We start from the raw sequence: 16993 nt of genomic DNA, 5'->3' as shown, positions 1-16993 counted from the left end.
GCAGCGGTGGCGCAGAGCCAGGCGATGCGGCGCAGGGAGACTCGGCGCGCGGGGGAGCGCCAGGCGTTGGCGTTCGCCAGTCCTGGCCGTTGGCTGAGCGGGACCTCTGAGCAGGTCGGTGGGCATCAGGCTCGCTCAGAGGCCAGGCCTGTCGGGGGACAGCAGGAGGGATCGGGCAGGCGGTGAGAAGTTAAGAACTCCCACGCAAAGATGGCTGACAAAGGCAAAAAGGGCAAAGCAGCAGCCCCGGAGCCCCAAGCCACGCCCCCTCCGGGGGACCCCAAACCCGAAGACAAGAAAGACCAGAAGCCCAAGAAAAAGGAAAAGTCGGTGCAGCCCCAGGATGAGGTGGGCACGAGGAAGGGCTGTCGCCGCTACAAGTGGGAATTCAAGGACAGCAATAAAGAGTTCTGGGTTATGGGGCACGCCGAGGTCAAGATCCTGAGCTTGGTAAGTTGGTCTGGTACCCCTGGGGTGGGGAGGGAGGTGATGATGGGAAGAGAGAGAAGGAGCAGGCTGCAGAGGGGCTCCGGAAGGGCTGTAGAGCCGGTGAGAACCCTCTGCTGGAGCTCAGTTGCGTGTCTCCCAGCAGGGCTGCCTCATAGCTGCAATGGTTATGTTCACCGGCACCACCGTGCACCCTCTCCTGACACTCATCATCACCATGGAGTTGTCCGTCTTCTGCTTCTTCTTCATTATCTACACCTTCGCCATCAACAGATACATGCCCTTCATCCTGTGGCCCATTTCTGTAAGTGAAAGGAGATGGGGAGCGCCTGAGGCTGGGGAGCATTCACACGTGGGTCTTGGTACCTGAAAGTGACTGAAAAGAGAGACATGTGCCACCTGCCCCATTTGTGTCCAGGGCACGGGCTCAGCATCTGCCATGGGGCCAGGGTAGGGGCAGCTGAAGTTGGGTAGAAAAGTCAAAGAGCCCAGCCTCAGGGTCGTGGGGGTGGGCCTCCATGCCAGCTCACACTTGAAGGGGGAGATCATCCCAGGAGGTATCCCATCCCCAGAATTCAAAGAAGAAAACCAATCTTCCAATAAATCAGTAAAATAAAATGAGAATTTTAAAGAAATCCCTTCTAAAGCAGTCTTAGAACTCCAGGGACTATCCCTGTAAAGGATGTTAAGCATAGGGGCATTTAGGTGGCTCAGTCAGTTAACCATCTGACTCTTGATTTTGGGTCAGGTCATGACTTCAGTGTTGTGAGATCGAGCCCCTGTAGTGCTCAGCATTGGGCATGGAGCTCACTTAAGATTCTCTCTCTCCTTCTCCCTCTGCCCCTCCTCCATGCACATGTTCTCTCTCTCTCTCTCAAAAAAAAAAAAAGAAAGAAAGAAAAAAAATTATGTTAAGCCCAAAGCAGTCATCCATTGGAACAGGAGCTGGGTAAGTTACCTAACCACTTGTGGCCTCTGTTTCCTTCCTCTATAACACCTTCCTCTCATGGGATTATGCCTGAGAAATAAATGCAAATTGATGCTATGCCTGAGAACTTAGGGACTTGAAACCTTGGCCATCACATGTGTCGCTACAGAGCGCACCCACTGAACTCCCATCTCACTGCACATTCACAGCGTGCCTCCAGCCCACTAAACTCAGGGTTTTGCTCACCTTACAAATGAAACGGTCTCAGAATGGTCAAAGACCCACCCCCAGGTAACTCAGCTAGTAAGTGGCAGAAAAAGGATCGAAACCCAGCTTTGTCAGTAGATTCCGAGCCCCGAATTGCACTTCGTTCTGCTTCCTGATCAAAAGTGCCTCGGGCCCAGGGATTCATTGGTCTCAGCAGTGTAGGTGAGGACCCCCAATATAAGGAGAAAGGAGAGGAGGACCAAGTAAGACTCTTGGGAGAGGGAGAAGCAGTGGACAAAGTAAAGGGACAGCCAGAGGGCAAGTTCCCAGCCAAAGCACTTGAGAAGATAGTTCCAGCAAAATGAAAAATCAATAACCCCTGAAAATCCTCCTCCTGCACCTACCTAAAACTACTACAAAAAATGTAAACACAACTGCTGTAGCTGAATGGCTGAGCCAGTAGGAAAAAAAAGGAAACACATGAGTGCCAGAAAGGAAAAACAGGGGTGGCAATGACTCAGCACTGGCGTGTGGGTGGGACGGGCCCTGAAGTATTGCCCCAGGAAGCAGGAGTTAGTGGAGGAGAAGCCTTGGTCTCAAGCAAAATGGGTAGTTAGAACCGAGACCCTTGCATAAGCCAGCACCCTGCAAAGACAAGGAAAAGACAGGGAGAGAAGACACCTTTTGCTCCACACACAGGAACAAGAAGCCATGTTCACCTCTGTCTGAGCTTTGAGGGGGGGGGGGGAGGAAAGGAAAAAAGACTACCTCGAGAAATAGAAACCTTGAGCCTGAATTTTGTACAGAGTTGGTTTGAATTTTTACTACTTTCACCCTTCACCTTTATGTAGCCTATCTGTACCTGGGAGTTAGCATAAAAACTGATCCTAACTTAATGATGTTCTGGTGATGTCCCTGGGACTCTTGACAGAAACAAATGCAAAGTCACAATCAGAGCATAAAGAGGTTCCCACAGGACAGGTGGGGATGGGGGGGAAAGGCTTTTCAAAAACAAACTCACAATCCAAAACTACAAAACACCTGAGTTTTAACATTCCCATGTCCAAGAATTGAGAATCAGCAAACACAACAAAAGAGAGGATTAGAATTCTGAGAATATGAGATTAATAGAAGAGCTGTCTGGAAATAGTAAGAAATATACTTAAAATAATTAAAGATATAAACAGAGCCCTAAGAGCAGAATAAGACATTCTGAGGACAGAATATACTTTTTTAGTATAAAATATAATATCTAGAATTAAAACATACAGTTATTGAAATGAAAATGTCAATAAATGGGTTATAAAGCATATCAAACAAAGCTGGAGAATTAGCAAACCAAATGATACAGGGAAATTACCCAGAATATGGCACTGAGAGGTAAAGAGAAAAAATATGAGAGAAGTTGAGATAGAGAAAATGGAATGAGAAAGTCCATCATAAGCCTGATAGGAATCCCAGAAGAAGAGACTCAAAAGAATGGAGGAGGAGAAATACTCAACGTGAAAATGCCTGCGAACTCTCCAGATTTAATGACTATTTTTTTAAAGATTTTATTTATTTATTATACAGAGAGAGAGATCACAAGGAGGCAGAGAGGCAAGCAGAGAGAGAAGGTGAAGCAGGCTCCCCGCGGAGCAGAGAGCCCGATGTGGGACTCGATCCCAGAACCCCGGGATCATGACCCGAGCCGAAGGCAGAGGCTTTAACCCTCTGAGCCACCCAGGCGCCCCATTTAATGACTATTTTTAGTCATTAGTCATTTTAGTCATTGGCAGAGTTGGAAACGCCAAAACTCTGTCTCTCCACTAAAGCAATGCTGTCAAAAACTGCCGGAATCAACTTTTCAGAACTCTGGAATCTAACTTAAAAAAACTTATGGGGCACTTGGATGGCTCAGTCGAATAAGTATCCAACTCTTAGTTTCAGCTCAGGTCATGATCTCAGGGTTTCGAGATCAAGCCCCACATCAGGCTCCATCCTGGGCATGGAGTCTGCTTGAGTTTCTCTCTCCCTCCCCCTCAGTCCCTCCACCCCATTCTCTCTCTCTCTCTCAAATAAATAAATAAACCTTTAAAAGAAACTTACAACACAGGGCATCTGGGTGGCTCAGTTGATTAAGTGTCTGCCTTTGGCTTGGGTCATGATCCCAGGGTCCTGGGACTGAGCCCCACCTGGGGCTCCCTGCTTAGCAGGGAGTGTGCCTCTCCCTCTCCCTCTGCCTCTCCTCCAGCTTGTGCGCTCTCTCTCTCTCTCTCTCAAATAAATAAAATAAAAATCTTTAAAACAACAACAACCAGGGGAATGCCTAATAAAAAAAGAAGCTGTTGAATTTGCTAAGAGTCTTGTGGCATTTTAACATAACTGTCCCCCAACCCTCACATCCTAGCTTGTCCAGAGCCATGAAGACAACAGCCCACATTCCTGGTCACATTCTTTGAAACCTTGTTCTCAAAAAATTATGGTTGTGTGTTTTTAGCTGTCTGGTGGCTCCTTGAGGGATGGGCCCAGGAACTTTACTTTGTTTCACCTGCCACAGAGCTTTTTCAGGGCTGAAGCAGCCTCCTGGATAGCATTTGTCAAAAAAGCATTTAAAAGCATATCTACTAACCATGACCACCTGAGGCAAGGGAAACCAGATGAGGCAAGCAATAGACCAGAAGTTTGGGAAGGAAGAAGCTAGGGAAGGAGATTCAGTGGGGGAATAAGACCTGTGAAAAGCTACCACATACCTCAGGGACTCCAGAAGGCCACACACATGGCGAGGGCTGGACACACAGTCAAAAGACCCTAAGCTTTTGCCCCTTACCTACCTTTAGGCTATGCACAAGCAGCAAGTGAAAACAGAGTTCTAAACAGCCTGGACAGGTGCTGAAGGAATGCCTCAACACAAAGCCAGCTCACAAAGACTGGTAGAGTATTTGTGTTTGTTTCAGATATTTAAGGAAATCTCTTTCAAATCACTACCTGACCATTAAGCCAGTGAAACAGGGACTTCAGTGGCAGCACTGGAAGAAAACCATCTTTGAAAAAAAACAAAACAAAAACAATTTAGGGGCGCCTGGGTGGCTCAGTGGGTTAAAGCCTCTGCCTTCAGTTCAGGTCATGATCCCAGGGTCCTGGGACCAAGCCCCATATCGGGCTCTCTGCTCCATGGGGAGCCTGCTTCCTCCTCTCTCTCTGCCTGCCTCTCTGCCTACTTATGATCTCTGTCAAATAAATAAAAAATAAAATCTTTTTTAAAAAATTAAAAAATACAATTTAGAAGAAAGTCATTAAACATACAAATGTCTACACCTCACAACAATCAGCAACAACAAATCCTGGGGAAGGGGGCAGAAAATGGTTTACAGAGTAACTACATTATAATATTTAAAACACTCAGCATTATAGAGCATGCAAAGAAATAAGAAAGTATGGCCCATTCGTGGGGGAAAAAATTAATAAGAGACTGTCTCTGAGAAAGGCCAGCTATTAGACTTACTGGACAAAGAGTTTAAATCTGTTATCTTAAAAATGCTTAAAGAACTAAAACCAGGAGAACAATTCATGCACAAGCAGAAAATATCAGTAATGAGAAACTTTATAAAAGGAACCAAAAAGAAATTCTGGAGCCAAAAGTAATATAATTGAAATGAAAAACTGACTAGATCAGTTTAATGTGAACTTGAGCACGCAGAAGAATAAATCCGTAAACTTGAAGATAAGTCAATTGATATTTTCCAATTTGAGGAACAGAAAGAAAAAAAGAATGAAGAAAATTAAAGAGACCTATGGGGGCACCATCAAGTATACTAACATATGCTGAATCTCAAAAGAAGAGAGAGAGAAAGAAGGAATATTCAATGAAATAGTCAAAAACTTTCCAAATTTGATAAAAGATACAAATCTATACCTCCCGAAAGGACCAAGTAGGATAAACTCAAAGCGACCCACACTGAGACACATTATAATCAAACTGTCAAAAGACAAAGTCTTAAAGACAAAGTCAAAGACAAAGTCTTGAAAGTCACAAGAGAGAAGCAACTAATTTCTTACAGGTGCATCTTTAATATGATTAACAGCCAATTTTTCACCAGAAACTATGAAATCCCAAGGCAGTGGAATGATGGACTTAGGAAAGAAATGGAACAATACAAACAAAACCCTGCCAACCAAGAATCCTATCTTTCACATCTGCTATGTTATGAGTTGAATTGTGTCCCCCCAAAATATGCTGAGGTCCCAACACCCAGTACTGTGAATATAACCTTATTTGGAGATAAGGGCCTCTGCAGATCTAGTTAAGATGAGGTCATTAGAATGGGTTCTAACCTAGTATGACTAGTATCTTTATAAAAAGGAGAAGTCTGAACACAGAGACAGACATGCTCAGAGGGAAGGTGATATGAGAAGACACAGGAAGAAGACAGGAAGGTGAAACAAGCCAAAGAATACTTTTTTAAGTTACCAGAAGCTAGAAGAGAGGCCAGAACACATCATTTCCTAGCACTTCAGAGAGAGCATGACCCTACCAACACCTTGATTTCAGACTTCGGCCTCCAGATCCATGAGACAATAAATTTATGTTGTGCCTTTTTTTTAAGTTTTTTTTTTCTGTTGTTGTTTGTTTTGTTTTGTTTTAATTTATGTTGTTCTAAGCCACCTAGTTGGTGGTACTATGTTAGGGCAACTCCAGGAAATGAATACAATACCCTTCAAAATTGAAATTATCTTTCAAAAATTACCATTCAAGGAACACCTTGGGCGCTCAGTCGGTGAAGCATCTGCCTTCAGCTCAGGTCATGATCCCGGGGTCCTAGGATCAAGCCCCACATCAGGCTCCCTGCTCAGTGGGGAGGCTGCTGCTTCTCCCTCTCCTTCCAACACTCTTCCCTGCTTGTGCTCTCACTTGCACTCTCTGTCCCTCTCAAATGAATAAATAAAAAATCTTTTTTAAAAAATTACCACTTAAGAGGTACCTGGTGGCTCAGTCAGTTGAGCACCCAACTCTTGATTTCGGCTCAGGCCATGATCTCAGGATCGTGAGACTGAGCCCTGCATTGGGCTCCAGGCTCAGTGCAGAGTATACTTCTGTTTCTCTCTTTCTCTCTCCCTGTCCCTCTGCCCCTACCCCTGCTCGCACATGTGCTCTCTCTCAAATAAATAAATAAATATTTTTTTAAAAAAATTATCATTCAGAAATGAAAGAGAAATTAAGACACTCCTAGATAAAACAAAAGTTGAGGGAGTTTGTTGCTAGTAGATCTTCCCTATAAGAAATGCTTAAGAGAGTCCTTCAGTCTCAAATGAGAGGACCCAAGACAGTAATTTGAACCCATAAGAGAATGAAGAACACCAGTAAAGATAACTACATAGGTAAATATAAAAGCTAGTATTATTGTATGTTTGGTTTGTAGCTTCTTTTTCTGGTAGGATTTAAAAGATGAATGCATACAAAAATAATTATAAATCTATATTAACAAGACTATATGTAAATATATAATTTGTGATGACAACAGTAAGTTTTTATATACTATTGAGGCTAAGTTGGTGTCAATTCAAGCTACACTATGTAAATATAAGATATTAACTGTAACCCCAAGATAACCACTAGGAAATTAACTAAATAATGTGTAGAAAACGAAATGAAATTTCAGGAATGAAATTGGTACATTATAAAAAATTAAGCACAAAAGAAGGTAATAATGGAGGAATTGAGGAACAAAAAGATATTATATCTAAAAAACAAACATCAAGGGGCACCTGGATGGCTCAGTGGGTTAAGACTCTGCCTTCAGCTCAGGTCACAATCTCAGGGTCCTGGGATTGAGCCCTGCATCAGGCTCTCTGCTCGGTGGGGAGCCTGTTTCCCCCTCTCCCTCTGCCTGCCTCTCTGACTACTTGTGATCTCTCTCTCTCTCTCTGTGTCAAATAAATAAATAAAATATCTAAACAAACATCAAAATGACAGAAATAAGTCCTTATCAGTAATTACTTTAAGTGCACATGGATTAAACTCTCTAAGGCAGAGATTATCAGAATGGATTTTTTGAGTGATCCATTTTAAACTGATATAATATGAACATAAGAGACTCACTTTAATCCAAAGATACAAATAGGTTGAAAGTGAAAACGGGAAAAGATATTCCACATATATAGTGACCAAAAAAGTGCTGAGGTGGCCATACTAATATCAGATTTAATGAAAGACATGAATTCTCTAAAGTGTACCAAGAAAAATAAACAAACACAAAGCCACACCTAGGCATGTCATAGAGGCACTGCTGATCACCAGAAACAAAGGGAAGCTTAAAACCAAACCAAGAGAAAAGACAACTTACCTTAAAACAAAACAAAAAACCCACAAGAAAACCCCTCAAAACCCTCAAAATAGTAGACTTAACTTCATATATTTCAACAGCAGTGACACTGGCCAGAAAACACTGGAATAATTTCTTTAAAGGGATGAGGTGGCAAGAGTAAAATAATGATATTTTTAAACAACGAATGAAACAATTTCTTGTCCCTGACCTTCACTGAGAGAACTACTGAAAGATGTACCTCAGGAAGAAGGAAATTAAACCAAAAAGAGATGTAATGTGAAAAAGGAACACTAAGCAAAGAGCCTAGTGAGCTTGTGGATTGACCTAAATAAACATTAAGACAGAATTGGGGTTTTAAAAAAAAGGTATTAACAGTTTCGGGAGGTGGGGAGAGAACTCTAAAACGAGGTAGAAATGAAGCTGCAGCAACCCAGTAACAGGTTAGGACCGCAGCAGTGGTGTATGACAGGAATGAAAAGTTGTTGGTTTAGGAGGACATTTGGTAATGATGTTAACACTAACATATTAAAACATAATTCTGTATTCTGCTAAAGAATATATTAATAAAAATTTTTTAAAAAAAGAAAAGAATTCCCAGGCATAGGACATCAAATCTAATGTGGAGAAAGAGTGAAAAGAGAATAGAGTTAAGTCAATAGAAGGGAAAAGGAGAAAAAGAATGTGGTATATGTTAAAGAGAAAAACTAAAATGGTAGAAATACATCCAAGTATATCAGAAATGGTGGTAAATATAAACAGACTATATTCTTCACTTAAAAGGCAGAGGACTCTAAGAACTGATTTTTTGAATCCAGCTATAAGAGATGGAAAAAATAATAAAAGGAAAATACTAACTAAATGAAAGCTGGCATAGTTTTAATACCACATTAAGCCAATTTTATACTTTTTTAAAGTTTATAAAGATTACCATGTGTAGTAATTCTGAACTTGTATGCACCTAACAAGATAGCCCCCAAATATTAAAAAAAAAAAAAGAACTTATTTATAAGGAAGAATTGGCAAACAGCAACTACAGTGGTAGATTTTAACACGCCTCCGTCAGCAACTGATAGCTTGATCCAGTGACATACACAGAACATGTGGAACATTATACCCGACAGAAGAGGCTATATATTCTTTTTAAGTACACTTGGAACAATCATAAAAATTATCCTCGGGATTCCTAGGTTCCTCAGTCGGTTAAACGTCCAACTCTTGATTTTGCTCAGGTTGTGATCTCAGGCTCCTGAGATCAAGCCTCATGTTGGCTCCATACTCAGCGGGGAGTCTGTAACAGACTTCCCCCTCTCCCTCGGCCCCTCATGCTCGCTCTCTCTCTCTCTCTCAAATAAGTAAATTTTTTTTTTAAATTACTCTCAGGGCACCTGGGTGGCTAAGTTGCTGGGTGCCCGCCTTCGGCTTAGGTCATGATCTCAGGTTCTTGGGATCGAGCCCTGCACTGGGCTCTCTGCTCAGCGGGGAGTCTGCTTCTCCCTCTTCCTGTGTGCTCTCTCTCTCTCAAATAAATAAATAAAATCTTTAAAATATTATCCTCAATAAGACCACAGAGTAAATGTAGGTAAATAACCAGTAATTGATATCATACAGACCATATTCTCTAATTTCAGTGTAATATAATTAGAAATCAATCAGTAAAATTTAACTCAATCCCCGACTGCCTGGAAATCTAGTGTGTTCCCCAAACATATGAAGATTGAGTATTTATGTAGTATTCACAGATACTACCCGTAGAATGTCCCTAAACTATTCAAATTCAAATCTATATAAGTAGAAAAGAAGACTAAAAATAGTTGTAAGAAGGTACCAAAACAAAATAAAACACTGGAATAAAGAAGAAGGCAATGCCAAAGATAAGAGCTAAAATTAATGAAACAGGATACAAAGATCCACAGAACGGACCAACAAAACAAAATATCTAGTTCTTTGAAAAAGTCATAAAATTGGGGTGCCTTGTAGCTCAGTCGTTAAGCATCTGCCTTCAGCTCAGGTCATGATCCCAGGTTCCCAGGATTGGGTTCATCAGGATCCCTGCTCCAGGGGGAGTCTGCTTCTCCTTCTCCCTCTGCCCCTCTCCACTGCTTGTGCTCAAGCTCTCTCCCTCTCAAATAAATAAAATCTTTAAAACGAAAAGATCAAGAAGAGATTTTTAAAGATTACAGGGAAAATGTTGACTTTTATGCCAATAAATTGTAAAGTTTAGATAATTGTTAATTTCCTAGAAAAAAATATAACGTAAAATTGACTCAAAAAGAAATAGAAAAACAAGTTATAAAAAATTCATCCATGTTTGTATTTGGCACCTGTTTCACTTTTTACACTTAAATCTTTTGGTGAATTTGGAGTTATTTTGGGAGCCTGGGTGGCTCAGTTGGTTAAGCAACTGCCTTCGACTCAGGTCATGATCCCAGGGTGCTGGGATCAAGCCCCACATCAGGCTCCTTGCTCATCAGGGAGTCTGCTTCTGAACCTTTCCCCCTCTCATTTTCTCTGTCTTATTCTCTCTCTCTCAAAAAAATAAAATCTTTAAAAAAAAAAAAACTAATTTGGAGTCATTTTGGTATATGGTGTGAATGATGACTTCAGCTTTATATCTTTTTTTTTTCCTTTGAGAGAGACAGGGTGTGCACATGAGCAGGGGCTGGGTGTGGTGGGGGGGCAAAGGGAGAGAGAGAGAGAGAGAATCTTAAGCAGGCTCTACACTCAGTGCAGACCCTGATATGGGGCTCAATCTCACAAGCCCAAGATCATGACCTGAGCTGAAATCAAGTCAGATTAACCAATTGAGCCACCGAGGTGCCCTTCTAGCTTTATATCCTGATGATTATCCAGGTGTTCTACCCTATCACTCAATTTATTCATTTATTAAATAGTATATCTTTTTGCCACTGACTCTAAGATTTTATTTATTTGAGAGAGAGAGCATGTGTGAGAGAATGAAAGAGAACATAAGTGGGGGGAGGGGCAAGAGAAATTGGGTAGGAGCCTCCCCAATGAGCAAGGAGCCCAACACGGTTCCCTGGGGGACCCTGGGATCATGACCTGAGCCAGAGACAGATGCTTAACTGACTGAGCCACCCAGGCAACCCTCCCCACTGATTTTAATTGGCATTTTTGTTAAATGTTAAAATCCCAAATGCAGGGTTTATTTCTAGATTCTACATTTGGTTTCACTGATCTGTCCCTTTTTTCTTCTTTTTTAAAGGCTTGATAATATGTTGTATTATCTAGTAGGCTTCTGACCTTAAAAGCAGACCTATAAGGAAAGTAAAGTATATATGCTTGGCTTATCTGAATGTGGCTATACAAATCCTCAATAAAATATATAAGCAAGCTGAAAAAAAAATATATAAGCAAACTGAATCAAGCAATGTATAAGCAAGCAATACATCATGATCAAGCAGGGTATGGGTCAGGAATGCAAAAATGGTTTAGTCTGCAAAATTCTATTAACTTAAAATCTTGTGTCTAGAGAAGAAAACCATGTCATCTCACAAGCTTCAGGAAAGCTAGTAATATTAAATACTAATTTTTAGAAAACTCTTAGCAAACTACTTCAAAAGAGAACCTCCTTATCTTAATAATAAGTGCCTACCCAAACGGGCAACAATGAGTACATTTCATGGTCAAACATTAGAAGCATTTCCTTAGCAATCCCTACAGTCCCCCATCCTGTACATCACTGTGCTGGAGATCTTAAATTAGTCCCAATGTAACAAGAAAAACAGCAAGTGTATGAATAGAGAAGGGGTAAAAAACTAGCATCATTCACAGATAATATGATTCTCTACATAGAAAATCTAAGAGAATCTACAGTGAAATTTCCAGAACTGCTTGATTGCCACAGGGCAACCACAGACAAACACAATATCATTTCTGAATATGAGCAATGAACAAGGAGAAAATCTGACTTTTCATAGTAACCATTTAAAACAGCAACAGGGGCACCTGGGTGGCTCGGTGGGTTAAAGCCTCTGCCTTCAGCTCAGGTCATGGTCTCAGGGTCCTGGGATCAAGCCCCATATCAGGCTTTCTGCTCAGCGGGGAACCTGCTTCCCTTCCTCTCTCTCTGCCTGCCTCTCTGCCTACATGTGATCTCTGTCTGTCAAATAAATAAATAAAATCTTTAAGAAAAAATAGCAACAGAAACTAGAAGAATCTCAGAATAAACCTGTTCAAAGATGTATAAGACTTTACACGGAGATCATAACTTATTGATAGAAAACTCTACATACAATGGAAAAATATACCACATTCACAGATCTGAAGAACCGTTATCATAAAGATGATACCCTTTTAATTCCACAGTAATCTATAAAGTAAATGAAACTCCAACCTGACAGAGGTTGTTCCTGGAACTTTACAAGGTAATTCTAAAATTCTTACAAGGATGGACTCACCCAACAAGATATCGGAACTACGATAAAGCTTTGGTATTAGCTCAAGGATTAACAAAAAGACTAATGGAATTGTTGCGGACTGAATGCATATCCCCCAAATTCACAGGCTGAAATCCTAACACCTAGAGTGACCAAGCTTGCAGATGGGGCTTCTAGAGTAGTACTTAAGATGAAATGAAATCCTAAGAGTGGGACCCTGATCCAATAGGATTAGTGTCCCTATAAGAATAGACAACAGCGAGCTCTCTTTCCTTCTTCTTCTCCCTCATCCCTCTCCCCTTGCCTCTTCTCCACCCTACTGTGCACACCATGGAAAGGCCATGTGGGGACATTGCAAGAAGGCAGCCGCCTGCAAACCAGGAAGAGAGCCCTCAACGGAAACTGAATATGTTGGCACCTTGATTGTGGATTTCCAGCCTCCAGAACTGTGAGAAAATAAATATCTGTTGTCTAAGCCACCCAATCTGTGGGATCTTGCTAAGGTCGCCTGAGGAAACGAACAAAGGAATAAAAAGAGAACTCAGAAACAGACTTACGTACATATAGCAATTCCGTATATGAAAGAGGTAGCGTAATAAAGCAATTGAACAGAATATTTAATAAATGTTCCTGGGAATGTGTGTGTGAGCAAGAGAGAGGGAGAAACTATACATCACATTAAAATTAAAACCTTACAACAGAAGACATCATAAACAACATTTTTAAAACCGATAGAAAAATGGACATTGGGGAGGGTATGGGCTATGATGAGTGCTGTGAAATGTGTAAACCTGACGATTCACAGACCTGTACCCCTGGGGATAAAAATACATTATATGTTTATTTAAATAAAAAAATTAAAAAAAAAAACGATAGAAAAATGAGATCGGGGCGCCTGGGTGGTTCAGTGGGTTAAAGCCTCTGCCTTCGGCTCAGGTCATGATCTCAGGGTCCTGGGATTGAGCCCCGCATCGGGCTCTCTGCTTGGCGGGGAGCCTGCTTCCTCCTCTCTCTCTGCCTGCCTCTCTGCCTACTTGTGATCTCTGTCAAATAAATAAATAAATAAATCTTTAAAAAAGAAAAAGAAAAGAAAAGAAAAATGAGATCAGGGATATGATGAGAACTTTTATTTCTTCTTCTTGTCTGACTGTTCTACTTTGGTTTCCTACACACTGCTGAACAGGAGTGGTGAGAGTGGACACCCTTGTTTTGTGTCTGATCTTAGAGGAAAAGCTTTCAACCTCTCAACATTGAATATGATGTTAGCTGTGGGTTTGTCATGTATGGCATTCATTATGTTGAGATATGTTCCTTCTATGCCTGATTTGTTAAAGAGTTTTTATCATGGATGGATGTTGAATTTTGTCAGATGCTTTTTTGTTGTCTATTAAGATGATATGATTCTTTTTTTTTAAAGATTTTATTTATTCTACTAGCATGACCCAACACATGGGTTGAGTTGCATATGTTTAAAACCTCCTTACATCCCAAGGACAAATCCTACTTGATCATGGTAGAGGATCCTTTTAATGTGCTGCTGAATTTGGTTTGCTGGTATTTCATGGAGACTTTTTGCATTTCTATCCATCAGGGATTGGTCTGAAATTTTCTTTTCCAGTAGTGTCCTTTTCTGGTTTTGGTATCAGGAAAATGGTAGCTTCATAAAATGATTCTGGGAATGGTTCTCTCCTCTTTGATTTTTTGGAAGAGCTGGAAGACTGGTGTTAATTCTCCTTTAGATGTTTGGTAAAATTCACCAGGAAAGCCATCTGGTCCTAGGCTTTTCTTCATTAGGAGATTTTTTATTACTGATTCAAAACCAGGAGGAAATAAGCAAAGAAGACACAGACAAGTGTGTTCACTGCAGCAGAGTTTGTAATAATAATTTCCTAAAAGGTAGAAACAACCTAATGTCTCTAGTTTGGTTTCTTCATAGAATACATCAGTTAAATTTTGTGAATTCAATATGTATTTCTCAAAATTGATAAACCTCACAAACTTTGTTCAGTTTAAAAAGCCAATGCTGTGGGGCACCTGGGTGGCTCAAGTCGGTTAAGCATCTGCCTTCTGCTCAGGTTATGATCAGAGCATCCTGGGACGGTGACCCGAGTTGGGCTCCTTGCTCAGCAGGGAGTCTGCTTCTCCCTCCCCTTGCTCTTCTGCTCCCTTTCTCTCTCCCTCATAAATAAATAAATAAAATCTCAAACACACACACACACACACAACCAATGCTGGGGCCCTTGGGGGGGCTCAGCCAACTGAGGAATTGACTCAATTTCAGCTCAGGTCATGATCTCAGGGTTGTGAGATCAAGTCCCCTATCAGGCTCCGTGCTCAGCATGGAGTCTGCCTGAAATTTTCTCCTTCTTCACCACCCCACCCCCCGCCAACCCTGCACAAACACTTGCCCTCTCCAATAAATAAATACATTAAAAAAATTTTTTTAAAAAGACAATGCTAGAAGATATCTTTTAATTAAATTTAAATTTCTGAAACACACAAGAGTATATACTGTTTGTGAATATATAATATGGAAGAAAATACGAATACCCTCCTGGAAAAGTATCCATTAGCTCCAATGTGTGTGGCTGCCCATGAGCAAGGGGTATCAATGGGCTAGAATGGTGACGCTGTGGCTCCGCGAAGTTTTACTCCTGGCTTTTTTTTTTTTAAGCAATCTAAGTAAATATTGCAAGATATTAACATCTGTTTAATCTCGGTGGTTCATGATTGCTGGAGGTTGGAGTGGGGATGGGAGGTTTGAAATGTATTAAAATTCAAAAACCTGAAAAAGAAAAGAACAGGCCCACGACAAGTAGCCAGAGAAGGACAATGAACAGAAAACGGCATCACAGGAACCAAGGGGAAGGGAGGGCGGGCCTTGTCCAGGGCTGCCGTGTTGGCTGCTGCCCACAGGATTAAGAGGGTGCACAAACTCTGGGCCACCATCACCCCCACGAGCGGTGGGGAAGGCAAGCTGTGTTGCTATGGCCATGCTTTGGCCAACTCTAAGCTTGGCTATGTCAGGGAGTGGCTGTGCATGGTGCCTGCTGGGAAAGCAGCCTTTTGCCCAATCTACAAACATCTGGACCTTTTCAGGAAAGTAAGGGAGACAAGTATGGGGCAAGCTTAAGGCTGGGGCCAGAAGGGATGCAAAGGAGGACTGATGATGGAGGAGGCAGTGTGGCCTTGCAAAGGGGAGAGTGTCTAGGAAGTAAAGCGGGAAGGGGGTGTGGGGGCAGGGGTGGAGGAGGCAGCTGCCAGCTCCCAGCTCCCAGCTGGGGAGGCCAGAATCCAACAGAGTCTCCTGCCAGCGACACAGCCCACCCTGGATCCAGAGAGGGGAGCTGGCCCCCAGAACAGAAAGATGATGAGGGGTTGTACTCACAATTAAGTTGAACAGTTGTGCATTTACTTAAATGAATACTGGAGGGGGGGTAAAGAGCCACTAAATGTGTGATTTCAGAAGAGATGGCAGCAGAGGGGTCCATGAAGGCAATTAGGCGGCCTGGGCCTCAACACACAGGGCCCAGCCCTGGGAGCGCAGCACGTCCACCAGCTGATGTTTACTCATATTCCCACATCAGTTTTTAAAATGAGGCTAAAGTTTGGAAACCATCCCCTCCGGGGGAAGCGATGCCAAGCTGGGTGTTGAAGGGGGTTTGGGGGGCACCTGGGTGGCTCAGTGGGTTAAGCCTCTGCCTTCGGCTCAGGTCATGATCCTAGGGTCCTGGGATCGAGCCCCGCATCGGGCTCTCTGCTCAGCGGGGAGCCTGCTTCCCTTCCTCTCTCTGCCTGCCTCTCTGCCTACTTGTGATCTCTGTCTGTCGAATAAATAAATAAAAATCTTAAAAAAAAAGAAAAAAAGAAGGGGGTTTGGTTCTGGTTGAGGCTGGCTCTCCTACCTCCCGCGCTTTCAGGACCTTCTCAATGACCTGTTCGCCTTCATCTTCCTTGTGGGGGCCATTGTCATCGCGGTGAAAACCCGGACGAGCATGCCGACGCACTACTTCATTGCCGTGGTGAGTCTTCCATGTTGGGCCCTTCATTTGCTCAGAAATCACCTCTTCTGGAGAATGGGTGTTCTCTCCTGACTTAAGGACTTCTTTTCTTTTAAAAAATCTTGAGACCCAGGCAAAGTTTAAAAGTAAAGGTGGTCAGTGTTTCCAGTGAAGAAAATGTGGTCCAGAAAGCCAGGGGAGCTAAGGGCTTCCTCCTCCTAGTTGCCCTGATCCCTAAGGCAATGGGCCACACCCAGGCTGGGCTTTAAGAGAAGGGAAGACAGATGCATGGAGCGGGGGGTGTGTGTAGGGGGGATAGGGAGGCTGAGATTGGGGGAGGAGCAAAATCGGAGTATCTCTGATCTGGAAGTTTGGGGGGACCAAGGGATGTCTTAACCAGCACCTGCTGACGAATTAAAACAAGGAAAGACTATGCCAGCTTTGGAACGAAAAGTAAAAGTTCATTCTTTTGTTTTCCAGGTCCTCATCGGTGTGGCTGGACTTTTCGCTTTAATCGATATATGTCTTCAAAGAAAACATTTCAAAGGCAAGAAAGTCAAAAGGAATGTGCTGATTCCCCCTCCACCAAGGGAACCAAAGGTTGAAAAGCCAAAGGGACCAGAAAAGCCACCGGAAAAGGCAGGAGAAAAGCCCCCGGAAAAGGCACCAGAAAAGGCCAAGGATAAAGGAAAGGGAGGCAAGAAATGA

The 16993-nt window shown here is 42.4% G+C and overlaps 1 protein-coding gene across 1 annotated transcript; it reads left to right on the top strand.

The window, feature by feature from the left end:
- Positions 1-210: 210 nt before the first annotated feature.
- LOC308358331 (CKLF-like MARVEL transmembrane domain-containing protein 2) lies at positions 211-16993 on the top strand (the record flags this gene model as incomplete). The annotated part of the gene is made up of 4 exons (XM_080828517.1): positions 211-450; positions 593-751; positions 16205-16306; positions 16766-16993. 4 exons carry the CDS (start codon positions 211-213, stop codon positions 16991-16993), a joined length of 729 nt encoding a protein of 242 aa, XP_080684643.1.

The sequence above is a fragment of the Martes martes genome (genome assembly GCF_963455335.1).
Source record: "Martes martes genome assembly, chromosome: 17".
Classification (NCBI taxonomy): Eukaryota; Metazoa; Chordata; class Mammalia; order Carnivora; family Mustelidae; genus Martes; species Martes martes.
The sequence above is the reverse complement of the archived record's forward strand: the minus strand, read 5'-3'. Positions and strand labels throughout refer to the sequence as shown.